The sequence below is a fragment of the Lates calcarifer genome, linkage group LG17 (assembly GCF_001640805.2).
Source record: "Lates calcarifer isolate ASB-BC8 linkage group LG17, TLL_Latcal_v3, whole genome shotgun sequence".
Lineage (NCBI taxonomy): Eukaryota > Metazoa > Chordata > Actinopteri > Centropomidae > Lates > Lates calcarifer.
This window is the reverse complement of record NC_066849.1, coordinates 4,770,994-4,787,815: the sequence shown is the minus strand read 5'-3', so window position 1 is coordinate 4,787,815 and position 16,822 is coordinate 4,770,994. Positions and strand designations below refer to the sequence as shown.

At 40.1% G+C, this 16,822-nt stretch overlaps 4 protein-coding genes across 11 annotated transcripts in view; 2 read left to right on the top strand and 2 right to left on the bottom strand.

Annotated features, from left to right (window-relative positions):
- Positions 1-1,301, top strand: part of tmem131 (transmembrane protein 131) — a 28,490-nt gene extending 27,189 nt beyond the window's left edge. For all 5 annotated transcript variants that reach the window (XM_018669846.2, XM_018669845.2, XM_018669844.2 and 2 more), the window contains 2 exons: positions 90-241; positions 326-1,301. In XM_018669846.2, coding sequence (XP_018525362.1) covers positions 90-241; positions 326-592 — 419 coding nt within the window. In that variant the 3' untranslated portion in view covers positions 593-1,301. The remainder of the gene's footprint in view (positions 1-89; positions 242-325) is intronic.
- A 1,175-nt stretch (positions 1,302-2,476) lies between these two features.
- Positions 2,477-6,858, bottom strand: si:ch211-201h21.5 (uncharacterized protein LOC555526 homolog). 2 transcript variants are annotated; one of them, XM_018669841.2, is made up of 6 exons: positions 6,760-6,858; positions 5,773-5,961; positions 4,191-4,373; positions 4,006-4,117; positions 3,796-3,932; positions 2,477-3,716 (listed from the first exon to the last, which is right to left on the bottom strand). In XM_018669841.2, the coding sequence occupies exons 2-6, from the start codon at positions 5,959-5,961 to the stop codon at positions 3,351-3,353; spliced, it is 987 nt and encodes a 328-aa protein (XP_018525357.1). In that variant the 5' UTR covers positions 6,760-6,858; the 3' UTR covers positions 2,477-3,350. The 2 variants fall into 2 exon arrangements, with proteins under 2 accessions (XP_018525357.1, XP_050933191.1); XM_051077234.1 differs by lacking the exon at positions 6,760-6,858 and adding an exon at positions 6,648-6,747.
- Positions 6,859-7,040: 182 nt separating this feature from the next.
- On the top strand, positions 7,041-13,349 carry LOC108878851 (basic immunoglobulin-like variable motif-containing protein). 3 transcript variants are annotated; one of them, XM_018669834.2, is made up of 11 exons: positions 7,041-7,319; positions 7,599-8,159; positions 8,386-8,515; positions 9,289-9,384; positions 9,764-9,868; positions 9,953-10,047; positions 10,134-10,266; positions 10,588-10,671; positions 10,751-10,847; positions 10,935-11,241; positions 13,208-13,349. In XM_018669834.2, the coding sequence occupies exons 2-10, from the start codon at positions 7,673-7,675 to the stop codon at positions 11,235-11,237; spliced, it is 1,530 nt and encodes a 509-aa protein (XP_018525350.1). In that variant the 5' UTR covers positions 7,041-7,319; positions 7,599-7,672; the 3' UTR covers positions 11,238-11,241; positions 13,208-13,349. The 3 variants fall into 3 exon arrangements, with proteins under 3 accessions (XP_018525350.1, XP_018525348.1, XP_018525349.1); XM_018669832.2 differs by lacking the exon at positions 13,208-13,349 and having other exon boundaries at positions 10,935-13,152; XM_018669833.2 differs by lacking the exon at positions 13,208-13,349 and having other exon boundaries at positions 7,041-7,326; positions 10,935-13,152.
- zgc:172121 (uncharacterized protein LOC337599 homolog) lies at positions 12,975-16,810 on the bottom strand. Its single transcript, XM_018669837.2, has 8 exons — positions 16,476-16,810; positions 14,937-15,004; positions 14,673-14,845; positions 14,467-14,570; positions 14,140-14,301; positions 13,849-14,054; positions 13,403-13,482; positions 12,975-13,319 (listed from the first exon to the last, which is right to left on the bottom strand). Exons 1-8 carry the CDS (start codon positions 16,572-16,574, stop codon positions 13,234-13,236), a joined length of 978 nt encoding a protein of 325 aa, XP_018525353.1. The 5' UTR covers positions 16,575-16,810; the 3' UTR covers positions 12,975-13,233.
- Positions 16,811-16,822: the final 12 nt, after the last annotated feature.

Sequence of the window (16,822 nt, the reverse complement as noted above, 5' to 3'; positions counted from 1 at the left end):
CCTGCGTGGCTCACAGACAAAAAGAAGAATGTAGAGTAACTGGTGTAACAGTTAACTGTTAACTGGCTGTGTTTGTGTGTTGTTTTTAGTTTTCAGTGGAATGAATCTCCCAAAATCGTCTGAGCCTCAACAAAGCTGGCGTGAGTTCACCCCTGTACCCTCCTCCATCTGGGACATACCAAGCAGTGACTCTCTGCACTCCTGGCCCAGCAGCTCCAGCTCACCCACTGCCCCGACTGCAGTAAGATCCCTTATTTGGTGTTGATGTAGCTTGCAGATCCTCTTTCTGTTCATGATACTATTGTGAGGCTTCTTTTTCTTTCAGTCACTCCTGGGAAACACCCGCAGTCCCTGGTCTGCAACCACGCCCTTCGGCAGCTCCATTTGGTCTACAAGTGCAGATTCAGCCTTACACCCTTTTGCTCCAACTACCAATGCAACAACTCTGACTGATCTAGTCAACAATTCCACCCCGTCGCCACCACCTTCCACCGAGATGAGTCGGACCTACAACCCATGGAGCATGTGGCGCCCCACCCTGAGCAGGCGTAGCTCAGAGCCCTGGCCCAGCTCCTCTGACAATGGCAATTAAACAGAACATGACAGCACTTAACAGAAGCATGTCATGAATTTGATGTGCTCTGTATGCTACATAAAATTATTTTTTAATCAGAGAATCCCAACAGAAAGCAATGTTACCTGAAATGTTTGGTAGCCCAGTGCTGTAGGTTACCAGCACATCTGCAATTTTGTTCTCTGCAGCTTTTTATTCATGGGGGCAGAAATGCTAACTTTTATTTGGATTTATTTTAACAGGTGCCCCTGAGTTAAAAATGTTGATAGCATGGTATGTTAATGCCAGTGCAGGCATTTTGTTGATGTAGAAAGGCTGGTAAAGCTGCATTCCTTCTCAAAGATTGAAACATGGTGCAAAATCTCAAGACTCAGTATTAATGTTAGAACATAAATCTTATTTTAAGCCATGTCTTGTTTTCAAAATCATTTTGCATCTTATTGGCTTCTTACAAAACTTTGTTTGAAAAGTCAAATTTAAATCATTGCACCAGGCTTTTATTTGGCAGCAGAGATCTCTCGTAATCTGATGTGATTCTCAAGAACACCGACGGCCCAGAAAGCTTCATGAACATTCATGTTCCCCATTTTAAGGTTGGGCTCTGCCCTTAAGGAATCAAAGCCTTCTGTGAGAATAAATTGGTCAAATAATCAAAGAAAACTCAACTTCAGGTTTGTATGGTACATCAGTTTTTGTCAGCAAATTTAAATAAAGGATTTAAGCAAAACATTTTTTTTGTGTGTTTTATTCCATGTAAATGTGCAGCCACTGATTTGTGTTCATCTGATGAATGTAAGTACAATATTCACTCTCTTTTATCTCTGTTGTTGGCCTCTGCCAGCTCCTGAGGCCAATACCAAATGCTCTGCACAGCTAGTCTCTAACTCTGCTGTTTGGATCTGAGCAGGTGGTGTACAGTGGAGCTGATCACCTGTGAACACCTGCCACTTGTGGCTGAAAACGGAAACAATGCGTTAGATCTATACACTTAAGTAAAACACATATTTTCTACCAACATTGCCTTTTACATGGTTCTCCAAGGAGTCCATGAGAAACTGACTTTGCAGTATCATATCTGTTGAAATGAAAAACACCATGGCTTTGTGGACTGGAAGTACCGTACATTTAGCAGTACAACGCCAGAGGGTGAGAAACACATGACAGAACTGGTTTTCAGACACTAGTTTAATCATCTCACTGACTGCATGCTCCCTGGATTATCTGTCTCTGATATATGATCTCTTCACTTTAAGCATGTTACCAAGGTAACTATTTTTTGGCATACATGTATCAGCTGACACCAAGCTTATAATGAATGCTGTAATTATACACTTACTTGCTAACATTACCGTTTGATAGTGTTACATGATATGATAGGAAAGGCATAACACACATTTATTTAAGTCTGGAAGTAAAATGCACTTGATGTAATCAAGCTTGAAATGTAAGTTTAACTGTTCCGCTGTATTTTCATCCCAGTCTAAGAAATGTTGTGTCTAAATTGGCAATGTTATATGACATTATGCTCTGGGAAGACATATTTCTGTGTAATTCATACAGATTACATAACAAAAAAGTATGTCTCAAGCACTGTAGCAGTGAAGTGTTGTCATGTGGTATCAAATGGTAACATTAACCAATATATTATGCTAATATTAGCTGTTGTCTTATGGTAGCTAATGGGTTAACAAATATGTTGATTTTGTTAGATTCCCTATTTTTACGTACACACGTTATCCTTTTGATAGCAGCATTTGAGCTTCCTATCCTGAGTGTGACATCAGAGAAAAAATGACCACCATGTGACTATGGTGTGTGGTCTCGCCTCCAAGATGTGATTGAGTATTTTTCTTTTAGCCATGAACAAGTCTTCCAAAAAGAAAAACATCCCTTCATGAAACATGTTTTTCATTAAATTTTTGCATTGTAAACACATACATTAAAAACTTCATTTCTTTGTTTTAGGCATTTTAAGTCTTCCATACTTATCTTTGCAGCACACTTTAGTCAGTTCACATTAAGAAATGTTTGCAGCTCAGTAACCTGTCCAGACAAATAAATGACAATTTTACACACTAGCTGGAGGATGAGCGTCCCTCTCTGTTGCTACATTACTGTGAAGAGGCTCAGGCCCGATCAGAAGTTTAGATGATGAGAGAGCTTACTTTTCCAAAAAGGGACCTATCATTCTTGAGAACGGGCTGGATGTCCGGTGCCTGTTTCAGATATTTACTAATAAGTGTCATAAAGACCAAGAACTACAAGAACCTAGGAAGGACAAGACAAATATATCAAAGCCTTGTGTGAGAGTAAACTGGTCTTACATAGTAGTATAGCCTCCGTTTGTAACAGATTTCATCCAAACACCTAATTTTTCTAATTTCTCTTTTTAATAATATGGAAACATTCTGAAATTGGCTTTCAATTATTCCTGAGTTGCACATATACATTTACAGATTTGTGACAAATTAGAGAAAGAGAGAGAGAAAAACACATTTAGAAGGGCTTCAGTGCTCCTTGGCCTGGACCAAGTCTGTGGAGTCTCCTCTGGAGGGATGAGCATTATTCTGTTGTTTTGATGATTGTGATGCAGAGTGCTGTCTAACTTGTTGCTCTAAAACATCCTGCAGGTGTTCAGCTGTGTTAACATGTGGTGGCTGTCAGGGCCATAGAATATGATTCACAACATTTTCATACTGATCAAACCATGTGTGGGAGCATCTCAGTTTCTCATCTATTCAGATTTTCCTATTATTCTCCATCTAGGCACCAAGGGTCACTTATTACGTGGTTGTCTGAGAGACTCCATTAGTAGCTGACCAAACTTGGCAACATCACATTTAGACAGAACAAACACACTGTGGCTCTTCTTCAGTGCATTTGTGCGATCTAGTGCCATCATGCCGCGACACATGGTGCCCTGCAGCTCCACGCGAACAGGACACTCGATGCTCTCTGTCACCACGCTGCCGTTGATGCAGGCTGCCATTGCATAAGCATCATAAGAGACAAAGCCAGGTCCAAAGTACACGTCCCTCTTATTCATCATAGCCTCTTTGGAGTAGGCCCAGCATTTAGATGTTATCGTCTTCATGAAGCGTGCAGCAGGTGCATCCTGATTGATCAACTCTTCAAAAAACTCCTGTAAAAGTCAGATTAATTCAATTAGTTTTACGTGAAGACAGTTGTTATGCAGGTTTATGTAGTTCTACACATCTCACCCATGTCAGTGCGTTTCTGCAGGAGTACTCCCACGATGCAAGGTATGTAGGGCAGAGAAATTCTTCAAGAACAATATAGGCAGACTCTGGGTCTGTTGCAAAGTTAAACTCTGCACATATTGTCACATTCCCTTTACCTACAAAGACAAAGGCAAGTTATACAAACCTACAAGTCTCAGATACAAACGTGCAATCCTGTCATATTATTACCTTCCATATTGCCACCCATAATGTACAGATCTTTGAGCTTTTGGGGAAAACATGGATCCAGTCTGACAGCCAGGGCCAGGTTAGTGAGTGGGCCGAGGGCCACCAAGGAGACCTGTGGGAAGCATGTTTTAGTAACAGAAACACCAGAGCGCAGCCACAGATTATAGACAGAGAGGGTTTCTCACCTGGTTCTGGTTTTCAGACACCAGTCGAATCATTGCATTGACCGCATGCTCTCTCTGGATTTTCTCCTCCCACTGTGGATCTCTGTCTTCAAGCACGTCTCCAAGTCCGTCACTTCCAAAGTGGTCACTACATGAGTTACTGTCTCCGAGCAGAGGACCACCAGAACCTCGAAACACTGGAATCTGCAGGGAAAAAAAAAAGTTCTGCTCAACCCTACTATTCATATTTCCTTATTACAAAATCTCAACAGGTTTTTTTTAATTAACCCACTTAATCCCTCTGAACACAACAGTGACCAATAAAACTCTAGTTTTCAGGCTAAAATGACAAAAATGTGTCTATTTTGTATTCATTCTCTTATGGGCCATGTCCCAAACATGCAGTACACACTAAATCAACACTAGCTGCCAGCTGATCCTGCCTGCATCTAATACAGGCAAATGAAAACAAGATCTCACATAAGAGAGGCTGTGTCTGTTTTTCTCTCTCACACTATCAATAGCTGCAGCCGATTGTTAGAGAAGCAGGGAATTTTAGCCACTCTGCTCCACTCTTTTAAGAAATAATGTATTAAATTAGGTCTAATATTTGTGTTATCAAGACAAGGAGGACATACTGTGGAAGCTTGAAATTCTCCCTGTTTACATGAAGTTGTGTAGGACACACCTCTCCATTACTACAATATTAGCCATTACCTGCTCCACTGGTCCACTCCAGCAGATGGCAACAACACCAAAACAAAGACAGAAATAGCAATATCAAGGCAGTATATTAGGCTGAAGTGTGAGCTGTTTCCTTTTCTTCTATGCACAATTGCATATTTGTATTGTTGTAATTACTGCAGACTTAAGCCTTAAGCAGAAAACCTGAATATGACAATCAAGTCAATATAATGCTTTCTCATGTTTACTAAACATGGGAATTAATGGACATTCAGCATTTATTTTGAATTTAAAAATTGAAATTTAATGATTTTTTTGTTCAGTCCAAGGTTTCTTTTGTTTTCTAGAGGATCGTTCTGCCTGATTCAACTGCTGAGTAAAGGTTACAGTTTTCTATAGTTGGAGTCCAATCTCAGTGCACTAAGCTGGACAACAAGCTAAGCAGAAGTCCTCAGAGCCTGTAGCCCTGCTACAGGTGAATAAACACCAGCCATCACCAAAGCATCTGCAAAATCTCTTGGGGGAGGAGGTCAGCAAAGTGGAGTTATTCATTACCCATCCTCTGTCGACAGGGCTGTTAACAATGACCACTGTCTCTCCCTGACTTTAGCCAAACAATTTTTGTGCCTAGCTCAAACCAAACCTTCACCACAGACACAGCAGATCGGAAAACTGTCATGTGATTCATTTTGTTTTAGAAAGCACTGTCAAATTGTGTTAACCTGCCGATTAGAAAACACTCACCAAAGGGAAGGAAATGAAAACTTATGAGTTAGGTTAAAAGAAAATGTAATGTGTAATAAAAAGAAGTGAGGCTAGAATGAGACAGTGAGCTTACAATTGTTTTGAATTCACATCATATGTGTTCAGTTATATAATTGTTTATCTGGTCATTTAAATACAGCTTCAGTAAACTTACCCCCTCCTGCTCACAGACGGAGAGCACCCTCAAAACGTTCTGACATACATTTTCAACTGCTGCGTTCCCAAACACGCAGGTAATGCCCAGGATCTGAATGTTAGGTGCTGCCAGGGCCATCATGATAGCCTGAGCGTCGTCGATGCCACAGTCTGTGTCAATGATCACCAGTTTCTTTGCCATGGTCATCTGTAAAATTCAGATTTCCAAAATCACTGTCACTGTTTGGTAATTTGTATTCACTCTACCATTCTCCAGAAGATCCTGGTGGCTGAAGCTAAGTTTTATATATATCTTATACATAGGGATAAAAACCTAGACTGAATGAGACACAAAATAACTACAACATTAACATTAACATTACTTGTGTATCATGTGGTGCATACTTTATAGTTGTTATGTGCCTAAATGTAGTCATTTTGCTTCTCTTTGTGGTCACTTTGTTTCCCTCGTTGATCATCTGGTCATTTCAAACAGAGGTCTCTGAGCCAGGAGCCCCTGGGCCTGTGCCCGGTGGACCCCCTCAGTAAACCTGCCATACTTTCAGAGGTTCTGTACAAAGTATATTCAGTCTTAAATAGTCTTGTACATTGGGTAATGGGCCCTCTCATTTTTATCCGGGCTTTTTTTTTTCTTCTGATTTCGCTATTGTAAACAGACCAAGAAAGCAAGAGACACGCTGTCCTATAATAATGATGCAGAACCTCTAATAAGTGATGTGGTTCATGAGGTCCTTTGCTGTAAGATAGCATTATCATCTTTTACTGTAAAGTCAGCACACTTAACAAAAAAATTACACCGTTGTATTGCATTGACAGCTATGAAATTCTCTCTTGAACACTTGGCTGGCCAAACGTGGATAAACGTTTCTTTACCAAAGGCAGAGTAGATCATTTAGTATCTTTTTTTTTTTTTACTTGAAGTTGTCATAATTTAGTGCAGAAGTTTCCCTTTTGGCTTTTACAGGATTAAAGTGGAAGCACTTACCTTCAGTCTGTGAAGCGAAGTTTACAGTGTCACAGCCGTCGCTCCTCTGATTGGTTTGAAATGTAGGCTCTTTTCAGCGTCTACTAAGACGGGTGTGCAGGCGCTAAGGAAGTGACAAATATTTTATAGTTAACTTAATATGATGCAATAAAAATGATTTGAATAACCAAAATTCCGTTTGTGTATAACCTCATCGTCGAATTGAGTGTTTAATGTAATTATCCGGGTTTATTTATTTGTTTGTTTGTTTGAGACACCCCGTTTGCTACTCAGAATGGTACAGCCCTTCAAACCCTGCACAGGAAGAGAATAAGGGTCAGGAGGACGACGTTTCGGGATCATTTTCGTTAATTTTTGACATGTCCAAGGCAAATGTGGACTACGGTTTAGTGATGTGTGGTTAGCTCGATGTTTTGCCCAGTTCCCAGCTTCGTTTTCTCGTGAGACATTTCACACGGTATGATGGAAAAAATAACGTAACAGCTGGGCGTGTTTACGTCGGATAACTACAGTACAGCTCTGATGTAGCTGTGTTCATCTGGACTACAGCGGCTTCACAGGTGAAATGTTAGTTAATGTTCAATAATAAGAGCCACTTATCGGCTGTTTTTGTAATGTGTGACTTATTAGAGGTTAAATGCAATGTTGTATGATGTTTTATAGTGCGGCTGTAAATTAGAATAGTGACATTCAGGGTTGTGACTTTGAAAACCCTTATATAAAGATTGTTTATGTGATCAGATGTTCCCGTGAGTCCACAGTGTTGGGACTCACTGCGCCTCCCGTACAGCTTCCCTTTATATCTGTGTTTCTAAAAATGCCTGTCCTTTAATCCCCAGAAGAGACAGCCATCACTTCAACATCACAGTCAGCCTCAGCCAGTTCTCTTACCCATCATACAAGTAGCTGCTCAATGCCTAATACATCAGAAGGTCAAGGAGCAAACCTATCTGGGCCAGCAGAACCGTCAGGGCTGCAAAGGACCACTGATGGGGAGGAGGAACACAGTCTGATCAGCTCCCTCGCCCGGGACGCTGCCAGAGTAAGGAGGGCTTCGAGCGCTGAGCTCCACCTGCCTTGGACCTGCCCGGTCACACACTCCCGAGAGAAGTTCTACACAGTCTGCTCTGATTATGCTCTGCTCAACCAGGCTGCCTCGGTGTACTGTCCCCCAAACACAGCCAGGGACATGGTCCAGAACAAGCAGGATGAAGGGGCCTCGCTGGTGAAACCCAAACCCTCAGGTGACTTCAGCGCTGGTCAGACTGGAGGGGCCCATGTGGGATCAGACGGGGACTGTGATATGGAAGAAGTGCCCTGTGGAAACACAAAGCCTATTTTGGCCTGGGAGATTGATACAGCAGACTTTGATGCTGTGCTAACTAGAAAAACAAGAACAAGTAAGAAAAATCTTATTATTAAAGTCTGTGAAATGAATTTATACACTTTGTCAGAAAATTAAACTGACTGTTCAGGCATGTGCAGTTTTTTTTACCATCACCCAAAGCAGCCAATCCTGCATTCCTGTTTTAAATATGATGATAGGATTTGACCATTTAACTGTTCTTAAACTGCAGAACAATTTTAATCCTGGTGTTTCTTATGCTGATTAATATTGTATTTCAGGCAATGTGAAGAAATGCAGCACCAAGAAGATGAAGTCATCAGACAGACCCAGCCGAAACCTGCAAGATGTCCCCCCTCATGCCTCACTGGAGGAGATCAAACAGAGAAAAGTGTTCGACCTCAGAAGATGGTAATGACAGCTTAAATGACAGTATAAAAGAAAACACAGAAGTGAGCTTGACCAGGCTGTAGCAGTGCTCTTGGTTCCAAAACATTCTCAATATATATTAATTTATGGAAAAATGAAAAGGTTGTGCTCACTGTGTTACACGTGCAGTAGGTGCATGAAATCTTAAAGGTGCTATATGTAAGTTTTTGCTGTCACTACATAGCCAGTTTTAGCATTAATAGCTGTCTACTTACAGTGAGCTTCAGCCACTGTTGTGTTTACAACACATGAGGTCTGGGCAGTGTGCCTTCTTCAACCTCTCATGTACAGACTGGACGCTCCTATGACTCACTATTGCAAAGTGGTATCACGTGAGGGGACAGGGATAGGTTAGCATGCTAACTTCAGTAGAGGAAAAGTGATAGAAGAAAAACAAGAGTTAACTTTGGTGTTGTTTCCAGCTGCTGGAGACAGCTTTTCTCTTAGTGAGAAAAGGAATAACTCACATTGCTTTTTCTAGACTGGCAACTTAATAGTTGCAGTGATAGCAAAAACTTACATATAGCACCTTTAATGTGTACTTGAAAATGCAAAAAACTCTCAAAGGAAGGAGAATGTTCTTTTGACACTTTTAGGCAGAGCAAGGAGAGGAGGTATATCAAAGCCTTTCTTTAGTCAGGTATACTGGTTAAAATGCAGATTGGTTTCAACCTCACCTGGTCCTCATCAGGATGGAAATAGTAAAAACAGACTATATGTTGTATTCTATGTTACTTGGATGATTTGTCCCTCAGGTATTGCATCAGCCGGCCTCAGTACAAGACTTCATGTGGAATCTCTTCTTTGGTGTCCTGCTGGAACTTCCTATACAGCACTCTGGGTGCAGGAAGGTGAGCAGCACATAATGTCCTCTATCAGATTTCATGTAAAAATACAGCTCAGGAGACAGAGAGATGGCCACTCAAATCAGTACAAGTCAGTTTAGTTCAAGTCAGTTCAGTGTCAGCTGTGACACGGTAGCCGCTGTCCTTGCAACTTCTGCAGCTGTCACTTTATATGATTAAAAATGAAGGCGATTAGATGCACCCTTGAGGTGAGCCAGTTCTTGTTGCCACAGTTCCAGGATAAACAGCGACTGGCCTGTACTCTTTAAGTTGTCTTGGATTAGTTATCGTTGGAACTGGTTCTGCATGAGATTATTTCTATATTTTCCATTGCATTAAAGTCGCAGCCACTTCCTAATAAGTGTACATGTATTTGTGTTGCTAGCCTTCCTCCCATCTCTCAGGAGGAGGCTCTGCATATTCTGGGGTTTCAGCCACCTTTTGAAGAAATCAAGTTTGGTCCTTTCACTGGGAACGCTACTCTAATGCGGTACACAAACTGCTCATTAAGACTTTTTACATAATCACTTTTGGAAATGTATGCAGCTCAGTAACCAGTACATTTTTCTTACAGGTGGTTCAGACAAATCAATGACAATTTCCGAGTGCGAGGTTGCTCCTACATTTTGTACAAACCACATGGGAAACACAAGACCGCAGGAGAAACAGGTGAGTCCCGTAGCTGACATACTCAACTACATGTCAGCTCATAAAGAAAAACTAAATGGAAGTGACAACCACTCTAATCTTTTTAGCTGAAGGAGCGTTGATGAAACTGACACAAGGGCTGAAGGATGAGTCTATGGCCTATATTTACCACTGCCAGAACCACTACTTCTGCCCAGTGGGCTTTGAAGCCACGCCACTCAAAGCAGCAAAGGCTTATAGGTAGGTCACATCACTGTAGTTAAGGTACATTATTTTCACTATAGATTATTCTTCTGATTATTATTTTTTTTACCATTGTCTAGTCTAGGGGTTTTCAGTCTGACACTGTGTTATCTGGTGTTAAAGGGAGCATCTTTATTCTGTGATATCTGAAGAGATTCATGGATTTTTATTTGCAGTCATCATCGGTCTAATGTCTTGTTCAACTGACAAACAATCCAAAGATATTCAGCTTACAGTGACTTGAAGCAAAAAAGCAGAAAATTATCAGATTTGCTTTAAGAGTTTATAAACTGCTGAGTGTTTTTCTCTGTTGTGAAGGGGCCCTCTTCCCACAAATGAAATGGAGCACTGGATCCTAATTGGTGAACCTAGTAGGAAACACCCAGCTATTCACTGTAAAAAGTAAGCTCTGTTTTCTGTTCAGCTCAAATTTTATCAGCACTGTTGTTCAGTTGAATAACATGAAAACCTCTCTTTTCAGATGGCAGGACATCGTGACTGACCTCAACACACAAAATCCAGAGTACCTGGACATTCGTCACACAGAGAGGGGGATTCAGCGCCGCAAAACCAAAAAGGTTCCTCTTTCACATGTGATATTTTAAATGCAGCTCTTTATGTAATCACACCTGGGATAGAACTAAAAGATGCCCCCTGGCTCACAGGTCGGTGGCAACCTGCACTGCATCATGGCCTTCCAGAGGGTGAACTGGCAGAAGCTTGGTCCTTGGGCTCTGAATTTGGAGAACCTGCGCCACGACTTCCACCACTCCAGCACAGAGCGGGCCCACGGACGCAGCTCAGACGACACAGAGGAGAGGACGTCCACCAAGCGCCTGGCCCACCTGGGACGCTCACACAGTATGGGAAGTCAGAAAGACACCAGCTGGAAACGGCTGTCCAACACTACAGAGTACAGACAGAAGAGCTCCCCTGACAGCGATCTCGAAGAGGACATCACAGACTGAAAAGGTTTATTAGGCCACACATGGGGAGGACAAAATTACAAACATTATAACACAGTATAGTAGCCTTAAGATACATTTAAAGAAAAGGTCTGGGGTTACTCTATATTTTACTGTCAACAAAAGACCAAAACAAACGATGTGTTAGCTCATCTGTCTGTACTTTCTGACCTCTTAAATCCAAGCCCATTGGTTCCTAATAAATATATAGGTCTTTAAATATACATCACACATATATAGTTTCATGTTTTAAAAGGGCAAAATAATGTCCTAACACAGCTGGGCACTGTAGTTATTAGCACCAACATTTTAAGGAGAGTAAATTGTGAATTTGTTGGGGACTATTTTCAGTGGATGATTAATACACAGTGCTCTAATATTTCTTGAAGCATGATGGTATTTGTGGGATTATTTCAAAATAAACTACGGTGTCCATGTTCATTATAATGAAGGAACATGTCACCCAGTGCAACAGTGTGGCTCACTGATGTTTTTTCAACATATCTGGCCAATAATAGAGCTCTGTGGCCCAGAGTCACATACACGCACAGTACTTGTTAGTAGGACACATACATTGTTGGTTGTGGTCTTTTCATGGGATTTGTTAATAAGAAGAAAATTATAGAATATCACCAGACTTTTCCTTTAATATTGGTGAATTAGTGCCAGATTTAGATTCAACTCAACAGGCATTTTGAGACCATAACATAGTTTGCAGAGCTTTTAATCAAGTATTCTGTTGAATATGGTGTTGGTTTCTACTGTTCCTATTCGTCCTCATGATTTTAAATGATACATTTATGTCATTTAGCAATGTCTAGACTGCAACTGATGAGCCAGCAACTGCTATAAATCACAATTACACAGGCAGCTACACAAGAGAGCCACATCAAATTGATTATTAATTAACAGTGTGTGACAGTTTTATTCGTGATCTGAATGTCTTTGTAAGTCAACTTTAGAGGCAGCATATGGCACACTGCAGGCACACAGGATGGATAGCTGCTGTCTTGATTGCTTGAGCATCGGTTTCAAACAGGAAATTCTTAAAATCATGATGGCAAACTGCAAACAGAGGAAAGCTTCAGTGACAGCAGTCTTAATACAACATTTTCTGAGCAAAACATCAAACTATGGCTTCAAAAATGAACATTGAGTTAAATCAGCGTTTCTTACAGTTTTAAAAACTGAATGGCAACATGAGCTTCAAATGGTTGCCCCATTGTAAGGTGTTTCTTTTATTTTGTCCACCCATGTATTTAAACCAAAAGTGGGAGATGAGGTGTTTTCATGTTACCGTCACACTACAGGATTGTTTTCATTTCATCCAAATATTAATCACAAACACATTTCTCTGAATTGAATTATGTTTAAATCACACCATCTTTAATTCACTGCACTGATCCTGTAAGAGTGTACATTATATTCAACTAGCGCTGTCTAGGAAACACACGACAATGACACCTTTGCTGTAAATTCTGTTCAATGATGATACACCTCCATATTTCACTGTACATGTAGAATAAGTGGACTTGTTTTGCGCCTGATGTACAGTGGTTAGTTCAGTGGAAATGCTGTCCAGTCAAAGTGTTGTGAAAGCAGCTGACATTTTGTTGTGCTTTGTGAAACCTACAGTAAGACTGTTGTGTAGATGATCCCAGTTTTTAAAAGACAGGAACTGTACAGAAGTGATAGTGGAATCCCTCATTCACTCAGAAACAAAATGTGAACCACAGAAAGTCAAGACTGCATGGTTTATCTTCATGTTTATGTACAGACATAATTTGTTCTTACACTTTTCTTTGCACCTTTGTGGTGTCATCTGTCTTTGACCCAACACAGATGTCATTGTGTACTCATGTGAATTTGATGTAGTGGTTTATTTATTTATTTTACAATAAATTAAGATTTTTATAAACTCCTGGATCAGACATACTTTTGTTTTTGACATACTTTTTTTTTTTTTTTTACAGCAATCACCATTATATTTTCAGTCCAGTCACACTGCAGGGGCTGGAGAAGTGCAACCCTTTAACTGCTGTCGTAACTCTCTTATATGAGTGGGACCAATGCGGCAGCAACCTCCTAATGAAAAAAAGAGACACTCATCAGAGAATACTGAAAAAAACAGGAGAAAAATGAACAGAAGAGAAAGTAATTGATCTTACCTATCAAAGCAGCTCCTTGCTTCATCCATGTACAACAGAGTTCAGGTTTTAATGCTGATGTTTTCTCTGATGTTAGCCACCTTTGTATGACAAAAGAAACAGTTGTGTCTCTGTGCACTTTGAAAAAGGTATAATTGAAAATAATTACTTGCAGATCTTGAAGTTTACTTTTTACAAACTGCTTTCCATGTGCAACAATATATTTTATGTAAAAAATTAAAGAAGTTCATTTTGAATTGACTCAGATATCTCACTCCAGACAGGATACATAAGATATCAAAGGATAATTCCCCATACAGTTGTTGTTTTACTGATGTAAAAACAAAGAAGAAACATTTATGTGTCTTTCTTGGCAGTGTGAGAAATGTTGTCATTTTTGGAAAGCTGATCTGTTAATACAAATTATACTTCCCTTTCATCTGAAACACTCAAACATATGGACTCACCCCCGCTCAGTGTCCCACTCCTCTCCACTGTTGGGGTACACCACCCAGCTCATGTCTGGGCTCCTCAGGGTCCCGGCAGAGTCCAGCAGTGGCTCTACCAAGGCTGGTGAACAGCAGTTGACTCCTACAGCGACCAGCTGCGTGGATCTGTTGGCAATCTGCACTGCATCTGTGAACAGGCTGCCGTCTGATATACACCTCCCATCCTGACACAGTTTTTGTAGAAAATGTTAGCCATGTACACACACTATTGGATCAACACTAATTGTACTTTTCACATGCAGTGGTTACCTTACAGGAGAAGGAGAGCCAGGCTTTAGAGTTTGGGAATTCTCTCAGTAGCTCCACCAGAGCCTCTGCCTCTTTGAGACTTGGGATTGTCTCAAAAGCAATGAGATCAGCTCCTGCTGCTGCTAAACAATCAACCTGTGGCCGATGCCAAACTTTAAGTTCCTTGGAAAAGAGGAAGAAGGTATGATGATAATAAATAAATCAAAAACAGGTCAACATTCTGATGAATAGCAATACAAATGCCATGTTTTCATTCTCTCTTTCTCACCATCACACAGTATGTATAACTTTAATATAACCAGCATAGGCATGCTGAGAGCCACACACCTCAATACTCATCTTGTCTGCATAAGCCCCAGTGTACTCTGAGCCATTGTGCAGAAAAGCCCCGTACGGTCCAACAGAGCCTGCCACCAAGGAATATCTCTGCCCTTAAAAGACAAAAAACAAAACATACTGAAATAACATCACAATGCACAAAAACATGGTTTCCACTCAGCTTAGAAAATGCCAAAGAGTGTATAGTTCTGTACCTGTTGGAAAACTCTCAGAGACAAATCTCTGTACTGCCTCTTTGGCCAGATGAACTCCAGACATCAGCAGCTCTCTGGCACTTTCAGAGCTCACATTCAGGTGAGTGATGAATCCTGTAATACTCGCCTGGTATGTAGCTGTGGTGATAACATCTGCACCACTGAGGAGGAACCTGTGGTCAGATTTTTTTTCTTTAAAAAAAGGTTTCTATAGGTTAATATAATTTCTTCAAATCCAGACCCTAACATTTTACATGGACCCACCTGTAATGAACATCTCTTATGGCCTGGGGATTAGTACACAGAAGCCTGGCACTCCACAATGGATCTCCCTAAGAAGTGTGAACCACAGACATTTCAGTCTACCTTTTAAAATATAAATGTGTTTGACTGTTATAAAATACTGATCTCATTTTTTTCTGTAAATTTTCAGATGTCCTCTTGCATTTGGAGATGGTACATGACAATAAAAATGTTTGTTGACAACCCACCACAAGCATGATTATTATTTATTATATGTAAACAACCTTTAAACCTTTATATTGGTTATGTACCAATATATTCACATAAAATATATATGACATTCATATTGTTTGCACTAAGTTCACTAACATAAAAGTGAAAAAGCTACAGATCATATACTGGGGGAAGAGCTGTAAATAAGGCATTTCCAACACCACTGGCTTCCCTCAGTGTATTTACCCTGCAACAACAGCAAAAGCATGACGTAGTTCTCCTTTTCCCAGAGGTGGAAAGTTATCAGTAATGTTATTAAGTAAAGGGGGAATAGCACAGAATTGTACCTGAGTATTTTAATTTATGCTCATTTCTACCTTTTCTCCACTACATTCATTTAGTAGTTACAAATTACTTTGCAGATGAAGATTTTAAAGCTATATAATGACCATGTAAAATACAGTATTAAACCACCCAACTCTATTTAAATGAGTAATATTTACTTTAATGTAGCTACAACACTAAAATGCAACTTACATGTTAGTGCATCAATAAACATAATCCAGTAATAATGTAACAATAATGTAGCACTGACTGCACTGACTTGGCTGCATTGCAAGTACTTTAACTTTTATACTTTAAGTGCATTTTAATGATAATACTTACATTGACTTATATTAGATTTTGGCTCCAGGATAAAAAATGTTAAATTGTAAAATTGCCACTTTTGTCTAAGGTTCTGAATACGTTTTGCACCACTGCTATTCCTATAGTTCACTTGACAAATTATAACCATAGTCTATGATTATAACTCATGTTTTCCATTTCTTTTAATTAGTTGCCAATCGCTGTCGTTGGCAGTTACCATGGAAACACGGCTCTTAGGTGAGCAGAGTAGGCTAACTCTGCGGGGTCAAAATGACGCAGTTTTAATTTTGTGCAGCTGTATAATTATGGTCAATTAGTCAAAGACTGTTTACTCGTTCTACTAAAATGTAACATCTGGACTGTTACATCCCGGTAACACATAGACTGGACTGTTGGATAAATGTCCAGCTTAAATTTAAAGTGTATATATTTGGATCACATGGTCAAGATGTGTTAAGCTATATGTGGTCTTAGCTAATAAAATATATACACTTTCTATTGATGCTAATTACATGATGAAAAAACACAGCTAGTTTAAACACGAAGCTGCGCAGTGGAGCCTATGTGCTGTGAAATTAAAATTTAAATGAGACATCAAGACATCTGACTGGTAGAACAGAGACCCCCCCGTTAATGCTGGGAAGCAGATGAATACAATAATATAACATATACTTTTGATTATTCTTTGTTATGTTTTACCTGTAAATTCCTTCCTTGCGCCTCCAGTTCAGTTGCTAGTCCACCATCCAGAATCAAAGGTCCATTATCACTCATGTAAGGTCTCAGACGAGAACCCATGGAAAAACACTTTAATTCAGAGACAGTGACGTTATGTTCAAGGCTCTTTTTCACACTAAACACAGACAGTCGAGGAGATAAAACTTTTCACACAGACGGCTTAAATATACCAACCGCCAACTTCGTAAAAAAACTGCCTTAGGTATAATAAAATACACTTCAGGTTACTTTCAGACTGTTGTTTTTCCGGGTTACAGAGAAGGTTCAAACGTTGCGTTTACATCTGCTCGAAACTTTTAAATTATGGC